The 15054-nt window shown below is 53.1% G+C and overlaps 7 protein-coding genes across 7 annotated transcripts; 4 read left to right on the top strand and 3 right to left on the bottom strand.

Moving 5' to 3' along the window:
- Positions 1 to 222: 222 nt before the first annotated feature.
- Positions 223 to 1025, top strand: AA0111_g10527 (hypothetical protein; the record flags this gene model as incomplete). Its single annotated transcript, XM_028644287.1, has 2 exons — positions 223 to 340; positions 427 to 1025. The coding sequence occupies 2 exons, from the start codon at positions 223 to 225 to the stop codon at positions 1023 to 1025; spliced, it is 717 nt and encodes a 238-aa protein (XP_028501911.1).
- Positions 1026 to 2480: 1455 nt separating this feature from the next.
- AA0111_g10526 (hypothetical protein) lies at positions 2481 to 4293 on the top strand (the record flags this gene model as incomplete). The annotated part of the gene is made up of 4 exons (XM_028644286.1): positions 2481 to 2666; positions 2727 to 2920; positions 3012 to 3404; positions 3462 to 4293. The coding sequence occupies 4 exons, from the start codon at positions 2481 to 2483 to the stop codon at positions 4291 to 4293; spliced, it is 1605 nt and encodes a 534-aa protein (XP_028501883.1).
- A 128-nt stretch (positions 4294 to 4421) lies between these two features.
- Positions 4422 to 6317, bottom strand: AA0111_g10525 (hypothetical protein; the record flags this gene model as incomplete). Its single annotated transcript, XM_028644285.1, has 1 exon — positions 4422 to 6317. One exon carries the CDS (start codon positions 6315 to 6317, stop codon positions 4422 to 4424), a length of 1896 nt encoding a protein of 631 aa, XP_028501909.1.
- An 876-nt stretch (positions 6318 to 7193) lies between these two features.
- On the bottom strand, positions 7194 to 7826 carry AA0111_g10524 (hypothetical protein; the record flags this gene model as incomplete). The annotated part of the gene is made up of 2 exons (XM_028644284.1): positions 7194 to 7359; positions 7411 to 7826. The coding sequence occupies 2 exons, from the start codon at positions 7824 to 7826 to the stop codon at positions 7194 to 7196; spliced, it is 582 nt and encodes a 193-aa protein (XP_028501910.1).
- A 268-nt stretch (positions 7827 to 8094) lies between these two features.
- Positions 8095 to 9762, top strand: AA0111_g10523 (Mitochondrial-processing peptidase subunit beta; the record flags this gene model as incomplete). The annotated part of the gene is made up of 5 exons (XM_028644283.1): positions 8095 to 8259; positions 8313 to 8438; positions 8502 to 8579; positions 8629 to 9323; positions 9372 to 9762. 5 exons carry the CDS (start codon positions 8095 to 8097, stop codon positions 9760 to 9762), a joined length of 1455 nt encoding a protein of 484 aa, XP_028501885.1.
- A 1547-nt stretch (positions 9763 to 11309) lies between these two features.
- Positions 11310 to 12328, bottom strand: AA0111_g10522 (14-3-3 protein; the record flags this gene model as incomplete). The annotated part of the gene is made up of 5 exons (XM_028644282.1): positions 11310 to 11423; positions 11480 to 11550; positions 11602 to 11843; positions 11909 to 12215; positions 12268 to 12328. The coding sequence occupies 5 exons, from the start codon at positions 12326 to 12328 to the stop codon at positions 11310 to 11312; spliced, it is 795 nt and encodes a 264-aa protein (XP_028501908.1).
- Positions 12329 to 13758: 1430 nt separating this feature from the next.
- Positions 13759 to 14283, top strand: AA0111_g10521 (hypothetical protein; the record flags this gene model as incomplete). Its single annotated transcript, XM_028644281.1, has 4 exons — positions 13759 to 13889; positions 13951 to 14016; positions 14110 to 14175; positions 14232 to 14283. 4 exons carry the CDS (start codon positions 13759 to 13761, stop codon positions 14281 to 14283), a joined length of 315 nt encoding a protein of 104 aa, XP_028501907.1.
- Between the last annotated feature and the right edge of the window lie 771 nt (positions 14284 to 15054).

Below are 15054 nucleotides of genomic sequence, written 5' to 3'. Positions count from 1 at the left end.
GTAAGGGTCAACCTAGGTTACCATCTCATAAGGCTGGAGTTTAACCAATCGCACGGGCCGTTGCACGACAGCTGGGGAAGTCGCAACGGGCGACATCTAATTTCGATTTCTTTCCACGATCGCCACCCCGCAAACACTGAACGCATCGATTCCTCGTTCTACGGCCAGAGGCAGATTGCCCGTTGCCTACACCGAAACACAACACACGAAGCAGCAACCGGCATGGCGACCCAGACGCTACATGGCAGTTGCGCCTGCGGCAGGAACCGCTATGTTATCGAGATGCCGAAGCAGCAGATTGGGCAGGCAGAGCTGCGATACGACAACACTTCTGCGTCGCGTAAGTACACGGCGTGTTTGCTGTGCGGCTCATGTATCCCTTTTGATGGGTCACGTCATGGGCTGTCGCTAACAACAATACAACAGGACATCACTCGGCCAACCCTCTCACACTATGGCTCCGTGTACCTCTGCCCTGGTACACCTCTGCGACATTTGCGCAGTTCCTCGACGAAACCCCTATGAGCATCAAGCGCAGCTTCACCTCCCCGTATACCCCGAATAGCCGCCGTCAATTCTGCGGATACTGCGGTACTCAGCTCACATCATGGAACGAGCGAACGCGCGACGAGGCCGATCACATCTCCCTGACAGTCGGCAGCTTGCTGGACGAGGATCAGGAGATGCTGGGTGAACTCGGCTTCCTGCCTAGTAGCAGCGAAAGCAGCGACGACGAAGTGTCCGTTGCTGGTCCCTCAAGGACGACTGACCGCTCGCGCTCCGTCGCCCGTTCAGAACCACAGTCTCGCGGTGCGCCTTGGTTCGAGGAGATTGTGCGCAACACTCGTTTGGGCCGCTTCAAGCAGCAGCGCGGGGGACACACTGAGAGCGGCGTGCACGTCGAGTGGGAAGTCACCGAGTGGACTGAAGGCGACGACGGCGACGACGAGGGCAGCGCCACACCCAGCAAGCGGAAGATTGGCGATGTGGACGGTTCTGACGATACCGAGATGCGCAGCGCATAAGCCTGTCATCTCTTCCTTTCATATGCGGAATGACATGGATGTGGAAATGTCACTAGAATTGGCTTCGCTCACGCGTGGATGGGGACGAAACGTATGTAATCATCGATCCTCTGGCAGAGCGACACGGACTTGGAGTTGCAGGTGCGTTTATTTTGTGTACAGTATTCGAAAATGCATCTTGCAGCGATGCAGCAATTTACTTTCTTTTTTGCTGAGTACATCTCGCTGGTCTCTTCTGGTCATATCATGCTTTTATTCTGCACTTTTCTTATACGTCCAGAGTCAATGCATCGCAAGTTGTCGATTGGCAGGAACGATCAGGGCCATTAAGACGCGTGGGGGATAGCGCAGACATGCCATCCTAGCGCGTAAGCGGCAAGCCTACGGAGGGCCGCCTTCCGCTGTGTAGACACCACTTCCTAGGACCCCCAAATGTGTGGAGAGCAGCCATCACCTCAACCACAATCACGCAAGCGCTCAAAATCACCCTGACAGCATTTCAAATTTGTCTTCTGATCATACTCCGAATCGCATGCAAAAAAAGTCACTTATCGTGCCTTACGCCACTGTGTTACTCCAAAAGTCTCCGCAATCCCAAATCAGCATTCGCGTATCTCCCGCTTACATCCACCAGTCTTGTCTCTTATTGGCCAGATGCGCATCCTGTTCCTGTACTATATACCCGGGATCACTTATCTTGCACCCTGGGCAGCTCAGCTCCGCCTCAGCGCCTTATCAGTACTGCACACGACATAACACGATTAGTGTTTCCTGACCCGTCTCCACGGTTCTCCAGCGGAGTTGGCTACTGCTTGCACGTTACACCATGGATGTTGGCCCGAATCTCTTTAGACGCGCCTGCTGCCCCATCTGTCTTGCTGGGGCTTTTCTGGCGTGACCGGGGCGTAGAGCGGACGGCAATGCTAGATGCGTTGCTTTATCTCCGAGCGCTGTCAGTCGCTTAGCATACATACTTACGTGTAAGTGACAGTGTTGTGGTTGACACAGCAGAGATAGAGGCGTCCGAAGCCGCTGTCTTGCATGGCAGATGGGGTATCATAAGAGTACGATGCAAGTGAAGAAATGTTTCTCTCGATTGTTGTATTCCTTCACTGTCGTTGATTCTGAACACTGTCTCGCGTTGCCCGCGTCGTCCTCTCTTCGTGCCGTTACTGGCCTCTCTTATCTCTGGGCGGACATTTGCTGTACGATTGACAAGCAGGGCCGTTTGATCTGCGATCGATACGCTGCTCCACTGATTCCTTCCCCATAAGGCTGGTAATCTACACCTCCGTCCTCCCGTGTCTGGGCAAATTAACGACTATTGACATCAAGACATTCTTATCGCTTTTTGTATATCCTCGTTGCCCACCACCTCCCTCCTGGAAAACGAATTGCAGAGCAAAAACCACTATAGCGCGGTAGCTGGCGCACTGCCATCATCGATCGCCGACCATGGATATGGAAAAGAAGTCTTCTGAGAAGTCAAGACCGGAAGTCGACCAGGCCACGGGCGACGTGGGCGAAGTCTTGAATGCTTCGGGTCACAAGCAGGAACTGGAGCGCAATTTCAGCCTGTTGAGCATTTGCGCAATTGGTATCACTACGGGAAATGTTTGGGCGGCGTTGGGAGGATCTATTGTTAGTACTCTTTTCTTTCCTGGCATAATGTATAGGCTACGACATGCTAATCATGCTTAGGTTATCGCGCTCTACAATGGCGGCCCGGCAGGTGTCATTTACGAATTCATTGCTGTCGCATGCTGTTACTTCATGATAGCGGCTTGTATTGCCGAGATGGCTTCTGCTATCCCTTCGTCGTCTGGTGTTTACCACTGGGCTAGTGTGACAGCAGGAGCGCGGTTTGGTAAAGTCATCGGCTTTTACGCAGGATGGTAGGTTCGAAGCATCACTCCCACATCTGCCGGGCATCTTGCCACCGACTTGGGAAGTTGTCTGAGAAAAGGCAAAACTAACACTACACAGGTGGAACGCTCTGGGTTGGATTTTCGGAACTGCGTCAATATCCTCCATCCTCGCCAACCAGGTCATCTCCATGTACGGCCTCTTCCACCCTGGCTATGCCTTCGAACGCTGGCACGTTTTCATCGTCTACCTCATTATCACTTGGATCGCCTGCTTCATTGTCATGTTTGCCAACCGCGCCTTGCCCAAACTCACAAACATTGGTCTGTTCTTTATCCTAATGGGCGTCTTCATCACCATCATGGTATGCGCCATCATGCCTAGCAGAAGCGGCAAGGGATATGCAAGTAACGAGTTTGTGTGGCGCGACTGGCAGAATCAGGCAGGTTGGAGTAGCGACGGCTTTGTGTTTTGCGCTGGCATGCTGAACGGGGCTTTCGCTGTGGGGACGCCGTAAGTCAAGCTTCTCGTCAACGAAGCACAATGTTGTAGTTACTTACAAACGAACAGCGACTGCGTCTCCCATCTCGCAGAGGAACTCCCCCACCCCCGAACCAACATCCCCAAAGCCATCCTCGCCCAATACACCGTCGGCTTCATAACCGCCTTGCTCTACCTCATAACAATCTTCTACTCTGTAAACGACCTCGACTCCCTCTTCACAAACCCTTGGCCCTTCCCCCTCGCCGAACTCTACCGCCAAGCTACAAACTCCCACGGCGGCTCCCTTGGCCTCTTACTCGTAATCTTCATCCCAACATTCTGTACAAACATCGGTTGCTACATAACCTCCGGCCGCATGCTATGGACCCTAGGCCGAGACGACGCAACTCCATTCCCCCGCTGGGTCGCTAAGATCGACAAGAAGTGGGAAAACCCGTTCAACGCGACCTTGGCGTGTGGTGTCATCAACACGATCCTAGGTTGTATCTACATTGGTTCGTCGACTGCCTTCTCCGCCTTTGTCGGCTCCTTCATCGTGCTGTCGTCAATGTCGTACCTCGCGTTCATTCTGCCCAACATCTTGACTCGCCGCCGCCACGTTATCAAAGGTCCTTTTACCATGCCTAACCCGGTGTTTTACACCGTGGCCAGCGTAGCGTGTGGGTACATGGTTGTATGGATACCGATCTATTGTTTCCCATTTGCGGTGCCGTTTGATACTACGACGATGAATTATACGAGTGCGCTTGTGGGGGGCGTGACAATCTTATTGGGAGGTTGGTATGTTTGGATCAGGAATCGGGGATATGTTGGTCCGAGGCGGCTGGTGGAGACTTTGGGGAATGGGGAGACGACCATTGTGGGGACTGAGGGGAGCATTTCTGGGGAAAAGGTCTGAGGATAGTTTTGATGGTTTTTTTTAAAATGCTTAACTAATAGAGAGTTTGCCTGTAAGAAACAGTTCGATGTTGAGATTTGTGTGGTCTTGTGTCTGATAGATGGACATGTGGGAAATACGAACTACGACTACCAAATAACCTGCCAACTTGTCCGACTAAATCCAACAATCTGACTAAACGCCTCATCCCTCTTTTCCACTTCATGCAGTATCCACTCATGCTCATCTCTATCGACGAGACGCAAGTCCTTGTTGCACTCCTTGAGCACCTTGACCATCTTTTCCACATGTCGGTCTTGCTTCTCTAGATAGCCAATCCGATCATACGGAAGAGAGAAGAGGCCTTGGTGCAATGGACCCTTTGCGACAAAACGTACTCCTGTACGGTTCATGATGAGACGTCCTGGCGATCCATCGTAATGGCAGGAGTACGAGGCAAAGTCCTGCCCTTCCGATGAGGCAGCAGCGTCAGGACTATTCGTATCCGTCAGGGTGGTCGTGTTCGCGCTAGCATTCTGCTTCTCAGTGACGACGCGGAGACCTTCGGCTTGCATGTACTGAATTGCCCACTCAGCGTGCGTTGGAATATTCCAGAACAGACGTTTTGAAGGCGAGACGAGGAGGCGGTAGTTTGGGAAGTTGACGGAGATGGGGAAGAGGCAGAAGAAGGTGAAACCGGCGGAGAATGTGGAGACTTTGATGAGTAGCCAGAGAGGCGTGAAGACCGTGATGAGAATACCCGTAGCGAGGACTACAAGGACGGCTAGTGTGCGCATTGGCTTTCTCCATTCGTAGAAGTTGCGGACACTCTCGAAGAAGTTTGCTAGATCGGCTAGCTGAACCATGAGCCAGGGACCGAGATCTTGGAGGAGATCGTGCGCCCAGTTCTCATCGCCTTGTTTTTCGATGAACTCGGTGAGCGAGAGCGCTGTTCTCTCCACGTCTTCGCGGTGTTTGATATCTTCGCGGAGGTCCTCGATAGACTGTCCGTGCAAGCGACGTTCTGCGACCAGATATAATACTACTGACAGAGCACCTGGTAAAAGGAGGTTCAAATACCAAAGGACAATGTAAATTACGAGGTACTTCGTTGTCTCGGCAGGGTACTCCCATCTGTATACACGACGGGTGGTCATGATGAACTCCTGGAACGGTGACGTCGCAACAATTAGGCGCTCAATGTTTGGCATGATTGTTTCCTTCGAGGGTGTCGGCGGATCAGAGCCGAATCCAATGTACTGTCCACCGTACCGATGAGCGTAATAGTCCAGTAAGTGCGAGCCATAAGCTCTCCAGTCAGTAACGGTACGGCCTGCGGTATCCTCTTTTTCAAAGTCCGATCTAGGCTTCAGTACCACTGTGTCGCGTGGTAGTATTCTAATCTTGGTAACATGTCGATCGAGCGACCATCGAACATAAGTACTTTGCCGCTGGTTGAGCATCTCAGCAAGATTCTCTTGAGCCTGCGCCTTTTTGGCTCCTGTCTTGGCCTGATTCACAGCAGTCGCTACGTTGACCAAATCCACCTCCCGGCCATGAGGAATTTCGCTTACAGCTATGTTTGCTGCAACTTCTTGATTTCCCTGACACCATCCTGCAGATTTCACCGTGTCGATCGGGTTGTGCAAAAGGTCCTTCAGTGTGTGCTTCTCCGATGCTGTAGACTTGTGGTCAAGGCGTGAGTTCGATTCCTTTATTTCGGTAGTATCAACAAGTACTATCGAATCTGGATCGGGCTCCTCAGCCTCATCTTCTGGCTTTGCGATATGCAGGGTCTTTCTAATCTTGACACCGGCATTATGTCTCTTCTGCCGAACCTTGTTGACTATCCTGCTAGTAGACGACGTGTTTGACGAAACATGATCCTCCGTACTTCTGTTGAGATCGTGTGAGTGAGGTATGTCGTCACTGCTACTTCCGGAGTGGTTTCCAGGTAGTTCAATTTGCCCTTGGTAAGTGATGTGTGATCGATCGAGCCCGATGTTCAGTTCGTCGACCTGAATGAGCTCTTTCTGGATATCCATATGGGTGGTGGCGCAGGGCGTCGGTTAGTTATGCGCGACGTGCGTAGGCTGCATTACTAGGTGTTATTAATGTAACGATAATGTTCGGGGACTGGATAAGTATATGAACATTCCCATCCAGCAGATCAAGTGCGAGCGAATATATGAGGGCTGCCATCGCGCCTTCCTTTGAGTGCGCGGTGGCCTTCGTTTGCTGAACCAGCGAGCACCGCGGAGCAGAGTGCCACGACGTCATTGTGTCAGGCGCTACCATCGAAATGAACTCGCGGGTGTATGAGACAGGAAAAGCTGAAGGGAAACTTGGTAGCTGTCTGTTGCCTCCGGGATTGGTGTTGGTGTCCGAATGAAGTCTAGAACTTTGTGAGCACCCCGATTGCCTGATAATCCTGGATGGTGGACCTGTCGGCAGGGAAGGCGCATCCAACCATGAGGCGGGGCGAGGCCGCACATGTCAGCAACTTCACATCGAGGGATTGATATATCAGAAGCAAAACCCATCATACCACAAGGCTTGAATCTCTGTCGAACAGGATCGCTTATCGAGAGGCATACACTAACCAACGTCTATCGCTTTTGCTCTATTGCCAGAAATCGTAGGTTTATCTTCGCACTTACCCCAGGAAGCCCCAACCTTCAAGTCATGAGACTATGTTGAAGTGCATCAAAATTATCACTATCGGGCAGGAAAGCGCTTCACGCGATCAAAATCAACCCTGATTCTCAATATTCGCAAGCTCTGTTCTGATGCTCATCACAACAGCAGTCAGTCAGTCAAGAGAAACGGGAAATGACATAATCACTCTACTCCATGGTCCAGTAGTTGAATCAAAAAAGACATGTCCCTCTGCATTTGTATTACAGGTCCAAAATATACATCTATGCGTGCCACAACCTCGCGACGGCCTCGGTGATACCAACATCGTTTGTCTCGAAAGAGTAGAGGGCAAGACCCAGAGCGACAGTTCCAGCGCGGAGAGCCCACATGGCGGCTGTTCGAGTCTTGGGAACACGCTTGGAGGGGAAGTAGTCGATGATGCAGGACCTGCATAACGTTAGCCACGGTAACCACTACAAACGCTTCCAATCAACATACTCGAAGCCAATGTGCGAGTGGACGACCAGAAGGGCGCAGAGAATAGAGTCGGTGAGCGGGTTCAGCGATCCAGCCGCGAAGGGGGCAATGGTCAAGGGAATCAGACCAGCGGAGACGATCCTCTCGAAGCTCCAGTGGTAGCTGCCGTGGGCGTAGTCGGGGTCTGGGACTGGGACTGGGTCGTTGGTGGTCCCAATGATCTTCTGGGGCAGCGGCGGCAGAATCTGGTTGCGCTGGGTGGCGTGGAAGGCGGCAATGCGCGTGGACTTTTGGATGGTGGAGCGCTGGAATGCTGGGCGAAGTTGCTGGACGAGCGGGCGGTTGATGGTCGACGCCGCAGTGGACAGCATGCGCTGCGACTGCTGGGCTGGCGGGCACGCTTGCCTGAGGAGGCCGGGACGCATGACGGAGGCCATTGTGTGCTGGAGGTTGAAGGTCGAGATCGAGGAGGTCGCTGCGATGCAATATCGGAACGACTTGGATGTTGACGACAATGCCTCGGATGTCGATTGCTGACGTCCCTGCTGCGCTCATTGGCTGGCGGTGCAGGCCGGGAAATCCCGTGATCGCAGATTTGACGAAACTCATCCACCTCACCTAGGCCAAGCTGCAGCTGGACGTCGATACATCCACCCCAACCCCATCTAACCAACTCCCATCCCCCCGCCACAGCGAGCAGACGCAATGGCTTCCCGCCGGCTCGCCCTCAACCTGCAGCAGAGCATGCGCTCTCGCTCCGCCATCAACGCCGTCAAGTCCTCGCGAGCCTCGCCTCTGACCCGCGGCCTGGCCACGCCCGTTGCCTACGGCGCGAAGACTGAATCCACTACCCTCGGAAATGGCTTCACGGTAGGCCCGACGCTGTAGCACTCTTCACGACTGCAATTGACCCATGCACCCAGATCGCTACCGAGCACTCCCCATGGGCCCAGACGTCGACCGTCGGTGTTTGGATCGACGCAGGAAGCCGCGCAGAGACGGACAAGACCAACGGCACTGCCCACTTCCTCGAGCACCTTGCCTTCAAGGTACGACATCAATGGCAATGGCCGGGACAAATGGCAATGAAGCAGGACTGATGCTTGGCACAGGGAACTCAGAAGCGCACCCAGCAGCAGTTGGAACTCGAGATAGAAAACATGGGCGGACACTTGAACGCCTACACCTCGGTACGTCATACCCACAAATCTCAAGTGAACGCACAATTAACCCAACCAGCGCGAGAACACCGTCTACTACGCCAAGGCCTTCAACAACGACGTCCCCGCCGCCGTCGACATCCTCTCCGATATCCTCCAAAACTCCAAGCTCGAGGCCCAGGCCATCGAGCGCGAGCGTGATGTCATCCTCCGCGAGCAGGAGGAGGTCGACAAGCAGCTCGAGGAGGTCGTCTTTGACCACCTGCACGCCACTGCCTTCCAGGGCCAGCCCCTCGGCCGCACCATCCTCGGACCCAAGGAGAACATCCAGAGCATCCAGCGCGCTGATCTCGAGAACTACATCAAGACCAACTACACTGCCGACCGCATGGTCCTCGTTGGCGCTGGTGGTATTCCCCACGAGCAACTCGTCGACCTCGCCGAGAAGTACTTCGCCAACCTCCCCTCGGAGCCCCAGGACTACTCTTCCAAGTCTGCCGCTGCCGAGCAGAAGGCGAAGCCCGACTTCATCGGTTCCGAGGTCCGCCTCCGTGACGACACCATGGGCACTGCCAATATCGCCATTGCCGTTGAGGGTGTTAGCTGGAGCGACCCCGACTACTTCACTGCGCTCGTCACACAGGCTATCGTCGGTAACTGGGACCGCGCCATGGGTACCTCCGACTACCTTGGCAGCAAGCTCAGCAACTTCGTCTCGCAAAACGCTCTGGCCAACAGCTTCATGAGCTTCTCCACCAGCTACTCTGACACTGGGTACGTCACTCCAAAAGGTACATGAAGATATCTGCTAACACCCTCCAGTCTCTGGGGTATCTACCTCACCAGCTCCAACCTCACCCAGCTCGATGACCTCGTCCACTTCACTCTCCGCGAGTGGTCCCGCCTCTCCATGAACGTCACCTCCGCCGAAGTCGAGCGTGCCAAGGCCCAACTCAAGGCCTCTATCCTCCTCGCCCTTGACGGCACCACCGCCGTCGCCGAGGACATTGGTCGCCAAATCGTCACCACTGGTCGCCGGTTAAGCCCCGAGGAGGTTGAGCGCGTTGTCGGCCGCATCACAGAGAAGGACGTTATGCAATTCGCCCGTAACAGGCTGTGGGACAAGGACGTTGCTGTCAGTGCCGTCGGACAGATTGAGGGTCTGTTGGATTACAACAGGATCAGGAACGATATGAGCAGGATGCTGTCATAGACAACTACTTCTTCTTTGAGACAAGCAAGAGGGGTTGAGGAAGGAAAGTGTTTATAGTGCCATGCTGTGAGCGTTTTTAGACGGCAGAAACATTGTAGTTTTGTGTACACTTAGTCGATGAGTATTTTGACAAGGAAGATTTCAAACTAGCTGTGCCTCTTGAGTTGATGGTGCCTTTATCCCTCACACCCAGGAATATTGTCGTGCTCGGTCCTAAAGACATGAACCTGGCCCACGTTGCATCGAATGTACGTCTTCTGACCCATAATACTCTTCCACACGACCACATGATTGACGAAAAGCAATTGGGCAAAAGGTTCTCTCCTTGCGAACTGATCTGGTAGGTAGCACGAATAGATTCTTCCCCAAGAATAGACTTCTTCAGCCTCGTCATGAACTCGCCTGCTAACCCGCAAGCAGAGAGCCAGTGATGGAGCTCGGTATAGTCTGAAGTCGGTGAAACGCTTTTTCGTTCTTTGCAGAGTTAGTCGTCTGGTGTATAGAAGACTTTGCCAACAACGACGACCAGTGCTTCGTATACCATGACTCGTATTTCATCAGGGCAAATCCCATGAACCGGAAGGGAGTGAAGGCGGTCGGTCGTAACCCGGCTGATCCGTGGTGATATGAGTGAAGACGATCGTGTGCCCTACTCATTGATGGTGGTGGTCGTGGTCGTGGTCGTCTCTACCATCGGAGACAATGGTGGTTGTCGACAGTCTGGGCAGGTGGCGACAAGTTGACGGAGTCCATGGTTGCTGCTTGGCCATGCGAAATGTGTGTTGTCAGATCTGTTAGTCACGCGTGTAGAGCCAGTCCTAATTTTACCATCTTTCAAGAGAATAAGTCGAGTTGTCGAGATTGTGATCCGTGCCGAAATTTTGTAGAGCTGATGTATGTGTGTATACGTGTGTGTGTGTGAGAGAGAGAGAGGGGGAGAGACAGTCCGACTTCATCGGCACTGTGAGGAACGGCAGCCTAATGCCGTCAAGCACAAAGAGTGGCAGCAACAATACGTCGCGGTCACGACTCCTCGCAAGCAGGTGCGTGACGTAAGCATCGCAATGTGAAAGGAGCATTCAGTTCGTAGCAATCATGGAACATCAATACTGAGCATTCGCCAAGCCATACCTCGACTAGAAAGTAAAACAAACTTAACAAGCAGATATCTTTGATTCTAATCCTTGAAAAGATTGTAGGAATAGCAAAGCTATGATAAGTAGCCACCAGCCGCACTCTAGTCGCAAAGGAAGCATATTGACATGTAAGTCGAGACTTGTATAGATAGAGAAGGGATAATAATGGGTGCCACAGGGGCAGGTGCGCATGTGTGACAAGACACATGGTAAGAGGATGTAGACAGGATTGAAAATTTGTAGTCTAAACAAAGCGCATACCCGGCCCTGAAGTCACACCTAGGATATACCCTTCATGCCACACTGAGAAAACGATGAATCTAGCCATCATTAACCGTTTGCTTACCAAGATGCACCATATCACCACTAAACCCCTGCCGTTTTTGCGTCTGTGTTATTGGTTTTTCGAATTTATGCCTTGGCGTCGGCGGGAGCCTCGCTGCTCTCAGCCTTGGGCGCGTCGGTGGCGGGCTCACCGGCGGGTGCGTCACCGGATGGCTCAGCCTCGGACGATGTCCAGAGAGTCTGAGTGGAGTTAGTACGCTGGATGTAGATGTAGAAAGGCGTGTATAAAGACTTACCAGGTTGTCACGGAGGAGCTGCATGATGAGGGTAGAGTCCTTGTAGCTCTCCTCGGACAGGGTGTCGAGCTCTGAGTTTTTGTTAGTCTCGTTCAGACATGGTTCTCTTGCCCTTCACGTACCAGCGATGGCGTCATCGAAAGCCTGCTTGGCGAGTTGGCAAGCCTGATCGGGCGAGTTGAGGATCTCGTAGTAGAAAACGGAGAAGTTCAATGCGAGACCGAGACGGATGGGGTGGGTAGGGGCAAGGTTGGAGGCGGCAACATCGGTAGCGGCCTTGTAGGCCTCGAGCGACTTGTCGGCGGAAGTCTTGCGCTTGTCACCAACGGCGAACTCGGCAAGGTAACGGTGGTAGTCGCCCTTCCTGGAAAAGAGAGAATGGTTAGCAAAGCTAGCTAGGTATTGTAGTGTGTGTGTGTGGTGTCTTACATCTTGTGGTAGAAGACCTTGGATTCTCCGCTCTCAGCAGAGGGGATCAGGTGGCCGTCAAGGCACTCAAGAATGTCCTCGCAGATCTTGGCCAACTCGGCCTCGATCTTTTGGCGGTACTCCTTGATAAGAGTAACCTGGGTCTCGTTGCCCTTGGACTCCTCCTTCTGCTCGATCGAGGTGACAATTCTCCAGGAGGCGCGGCGAGCACCGATGACGTTCTTATAGGCAACGGAAAGGAGATTTCGCTCCTCGACGGAGAGCTCCTGGTCTGCAGAGGCAACAGCCTTCATGTTCTCGACCATCTCTGTCGTACGGGGTTAGAATACAATGCTGTGCCTCATTGCAGACGCGCTTACCCTCATAACGCTCGGCCTGCTCGGCCAGCTTGGCCAGGTACACGGAGTCTTCGTAACCCATTGTGATGTGTAGTCTGTGGAAATCGCTGTTAGCTGATGTGAACCGAGTTGGAGCGCGCAACAAGTGCGACCAGTGGTTATCGCAGTTGCTAAGCAGCAAGCCCGCCCCTCAATGTGCGCTACTGCCGTAATCGGAGAAAATGCCGTTTCACTGTCTCTACCGTTGTCGATTGTTTTGCTGCGTGTGTTGAGAAGTCGGAGAATGCGGCAAGTGGAGCCCAGCAATTGCTTGCGTAGCCTTTACACCTGGCAACAGGGCAGATGCGCGAAGAGGGGCGGCTTGAGCTATCACGGGTCTCCGAAAAGAGCGCCGATCGACGACACCCTCAACAACAGCGTCCAGGGGTTTTGAGCGAGGGGCGGTCTCGATAGCCGGCTATGCTGATGGGAACGACGGGCGTTGTTTACCGCAGTCCAAGGCGCAAATTGCAGCTGTCCGCGGGTTCTTGGGCAGTGACGGAATGCGGTGGAGCACTTACGAAGAGAAAAGTTGGTACAGGGGAGGGAGTGTGCAGAAGCGTAGGTTGTTAGAGGCGGGGTGTGTGTTGTTGACGAGAAGCGGAGTGCAAGTGTTTAGGTCGAAGGCGGCTTGTGGTTGAGTTATCAGAGGAGGGGACTTGAGAGGGAGAGAACCCGACTCGTCTTGGCGGCGATCACGCCTGCCTATCCTTGGTTTCACACGGCCCAGCCCAGAACAGGCGCGACCTTATGTTCTGACAGGCGAGCAGCGCCCGTCACCGCCTCAGCGGCCAAATCCTCACTTGCATAGTGCCTGCCATTATTTCCAGGCTTGTAGAGCCGCCTTGGGGGTGTTGCCTCCATGAGTCCCTGAACGGCATGCCCCGCAGTACACCCCTTCCATGACAGCTACAAGGACCAGCCTTCACCACGAGGATTGGGCATCACGTTTGCTTTTGTAGAGCCGGCATTGGCTCTGGTCAGGCAGTGGGCACCATGACTGTTCTGTTCTGAACGTCCCGGCCGTTTTCTGGGCGGGCAGACATAGTGTAGCTTTCCAATCGCGTTAAGATCAAGACCGTGATGTTGCATAACATGTACTAATGTTAGCCCCTAAGTCTCTCATGGCACTTGCAGTTGTGCTTTGAACAATGAAATATCATGTGCATCCCAACCCCTATGGGCCGCATTGAAGCATACTGTCTGTCAATCAACCCCCTTGCCTGATCTGAACAGACGTGGAACAAGAACAAGTTCGACTTTCGTACGTCTGTCTCGTGTGTACCAAACTATCGAGTGGACCAGGCAACGGTGTTGAGACCCTTCGACGTCACGTGAGAACTGAGCGATGACGCACATGCACGTCCAAGCTCCATGTTCTTCAGGCCATCACTCCACCTCAGCATACCAATTGTATATAACCACACAACACCCTCTCAGTACCCAACCCAAACTTCTCTACCAAACGCAACAATGCTTCGCACATCCATCATCAAGAGCGCGCGCTCAATTGCCGCTCCCCGTTACTTCTCCGCATCTGCCCTCCGAATGGCAGAGGGAGCTACCGGCTCAGGATCCTCAAGGCCTACCGGAGTTGCTGGCGGGTAAGTCGAGACTAAGATTCAGATAGTCAATTCCAAGCATCTCAACTGACTCAACTATCAGTGACGCCTTCACCAAGCGCGAGGCTGCTAGCGAGGAGCTCTTCATTCGCCAAGAAGAGAAGGCCAAGTACGTGCATCTTGCCTGACCTATTGTCATATCTGCTTCACATCTGCAGTCAGACGGAGTAAAGACCTTGTACATTTTTCTGACAACAAACAGGCTCATGGCAATCAAGGAGAAGCTCAAGGCGCAAAGGCAGCACATGGAGGACTTGGACAAGCACATGTCAGTATACCTAGGATTTGGCCAGACGGAGAATGTCAATACTAACAACAATGCAGTGACGATGTCATTGCTGAGTCTGAGCGCTCAGGCCAGGGCGAGCAAAAGTGAGCGCTTCGCCATGCTCCGGACGAATAACGCGGGCCGACCCATCCGTCGATAACTTGCTATGATAGACAATAAACATGTCAAACACACATGAACTTCGCAATTGACGTATCTGATTCTTCGTCAGACGCCTGCGTTCTGTCGTACTCGCTTCTTCATATCGTCCTTGTTCGTGTCAAATAGAGCATGGGTCTACACAGTCGTAGGGCTCCCCAGCAAACGGCGTGGATGACCCACCTCAACACTTACAGCTGTTACTCACCGTGAGAAGGACATTATAAAGTAATCATCTCCGTGGCACTGCATCTGTACATCATCGCATTCCATTCCACAGCGAGCGAGGTGGTACGGAATGGCCACGGGAGAATTCGGTATCTCGCGGAAGCGCGTCATTGTGTGAATAGGTTCTTTCTCGGCCTCTTACAACGTCAGCTCATCGAAGATCCGGAGATCCACTACATGGATGCAACCCAGGTCAATACAGCCACCGCCCCGCACGAGGCTGGATCACAACTCGATATTTCCCGTTTTGCTTTTCTGCCGCGAAGGATCTGACGACAACACACAGCTTCGTATTCCGACTAGCCCCTCCAGCCTCCAGTATCTAGAATATACGGCGTAGTGCTTACGCAGCCTCACACAAAGACAGCCATCGCGTGGACGGAGAAAAGAATACGTACCTCCGTTGCACCGACATGCAGGATACTTTGCTACCCTGCGAAACCGAGACGACGGTATTGTCGATCGTGAAATTAGTCATTTCGAACGACGCTC

This window comes from Alternaria arborescens, assembly GCF_004154835.1.
Source record: "Alternaria arborescens strain FERA 675 chromosome Unknown contig_36, whole genome shotgun sequence".
Taxonomy (NCBI): domain Eukaryota; kingdom Fungi; phylum Ascomycota; class Dothideomycetes; order Pleosporales; family Pleosporaceae; genus Alternaria; species Alternaria arborescens.
Note: the sequence above shows the minus strand (reverse complement) of the source record. Positions and strands in the feature narration are given on the sequence as shown.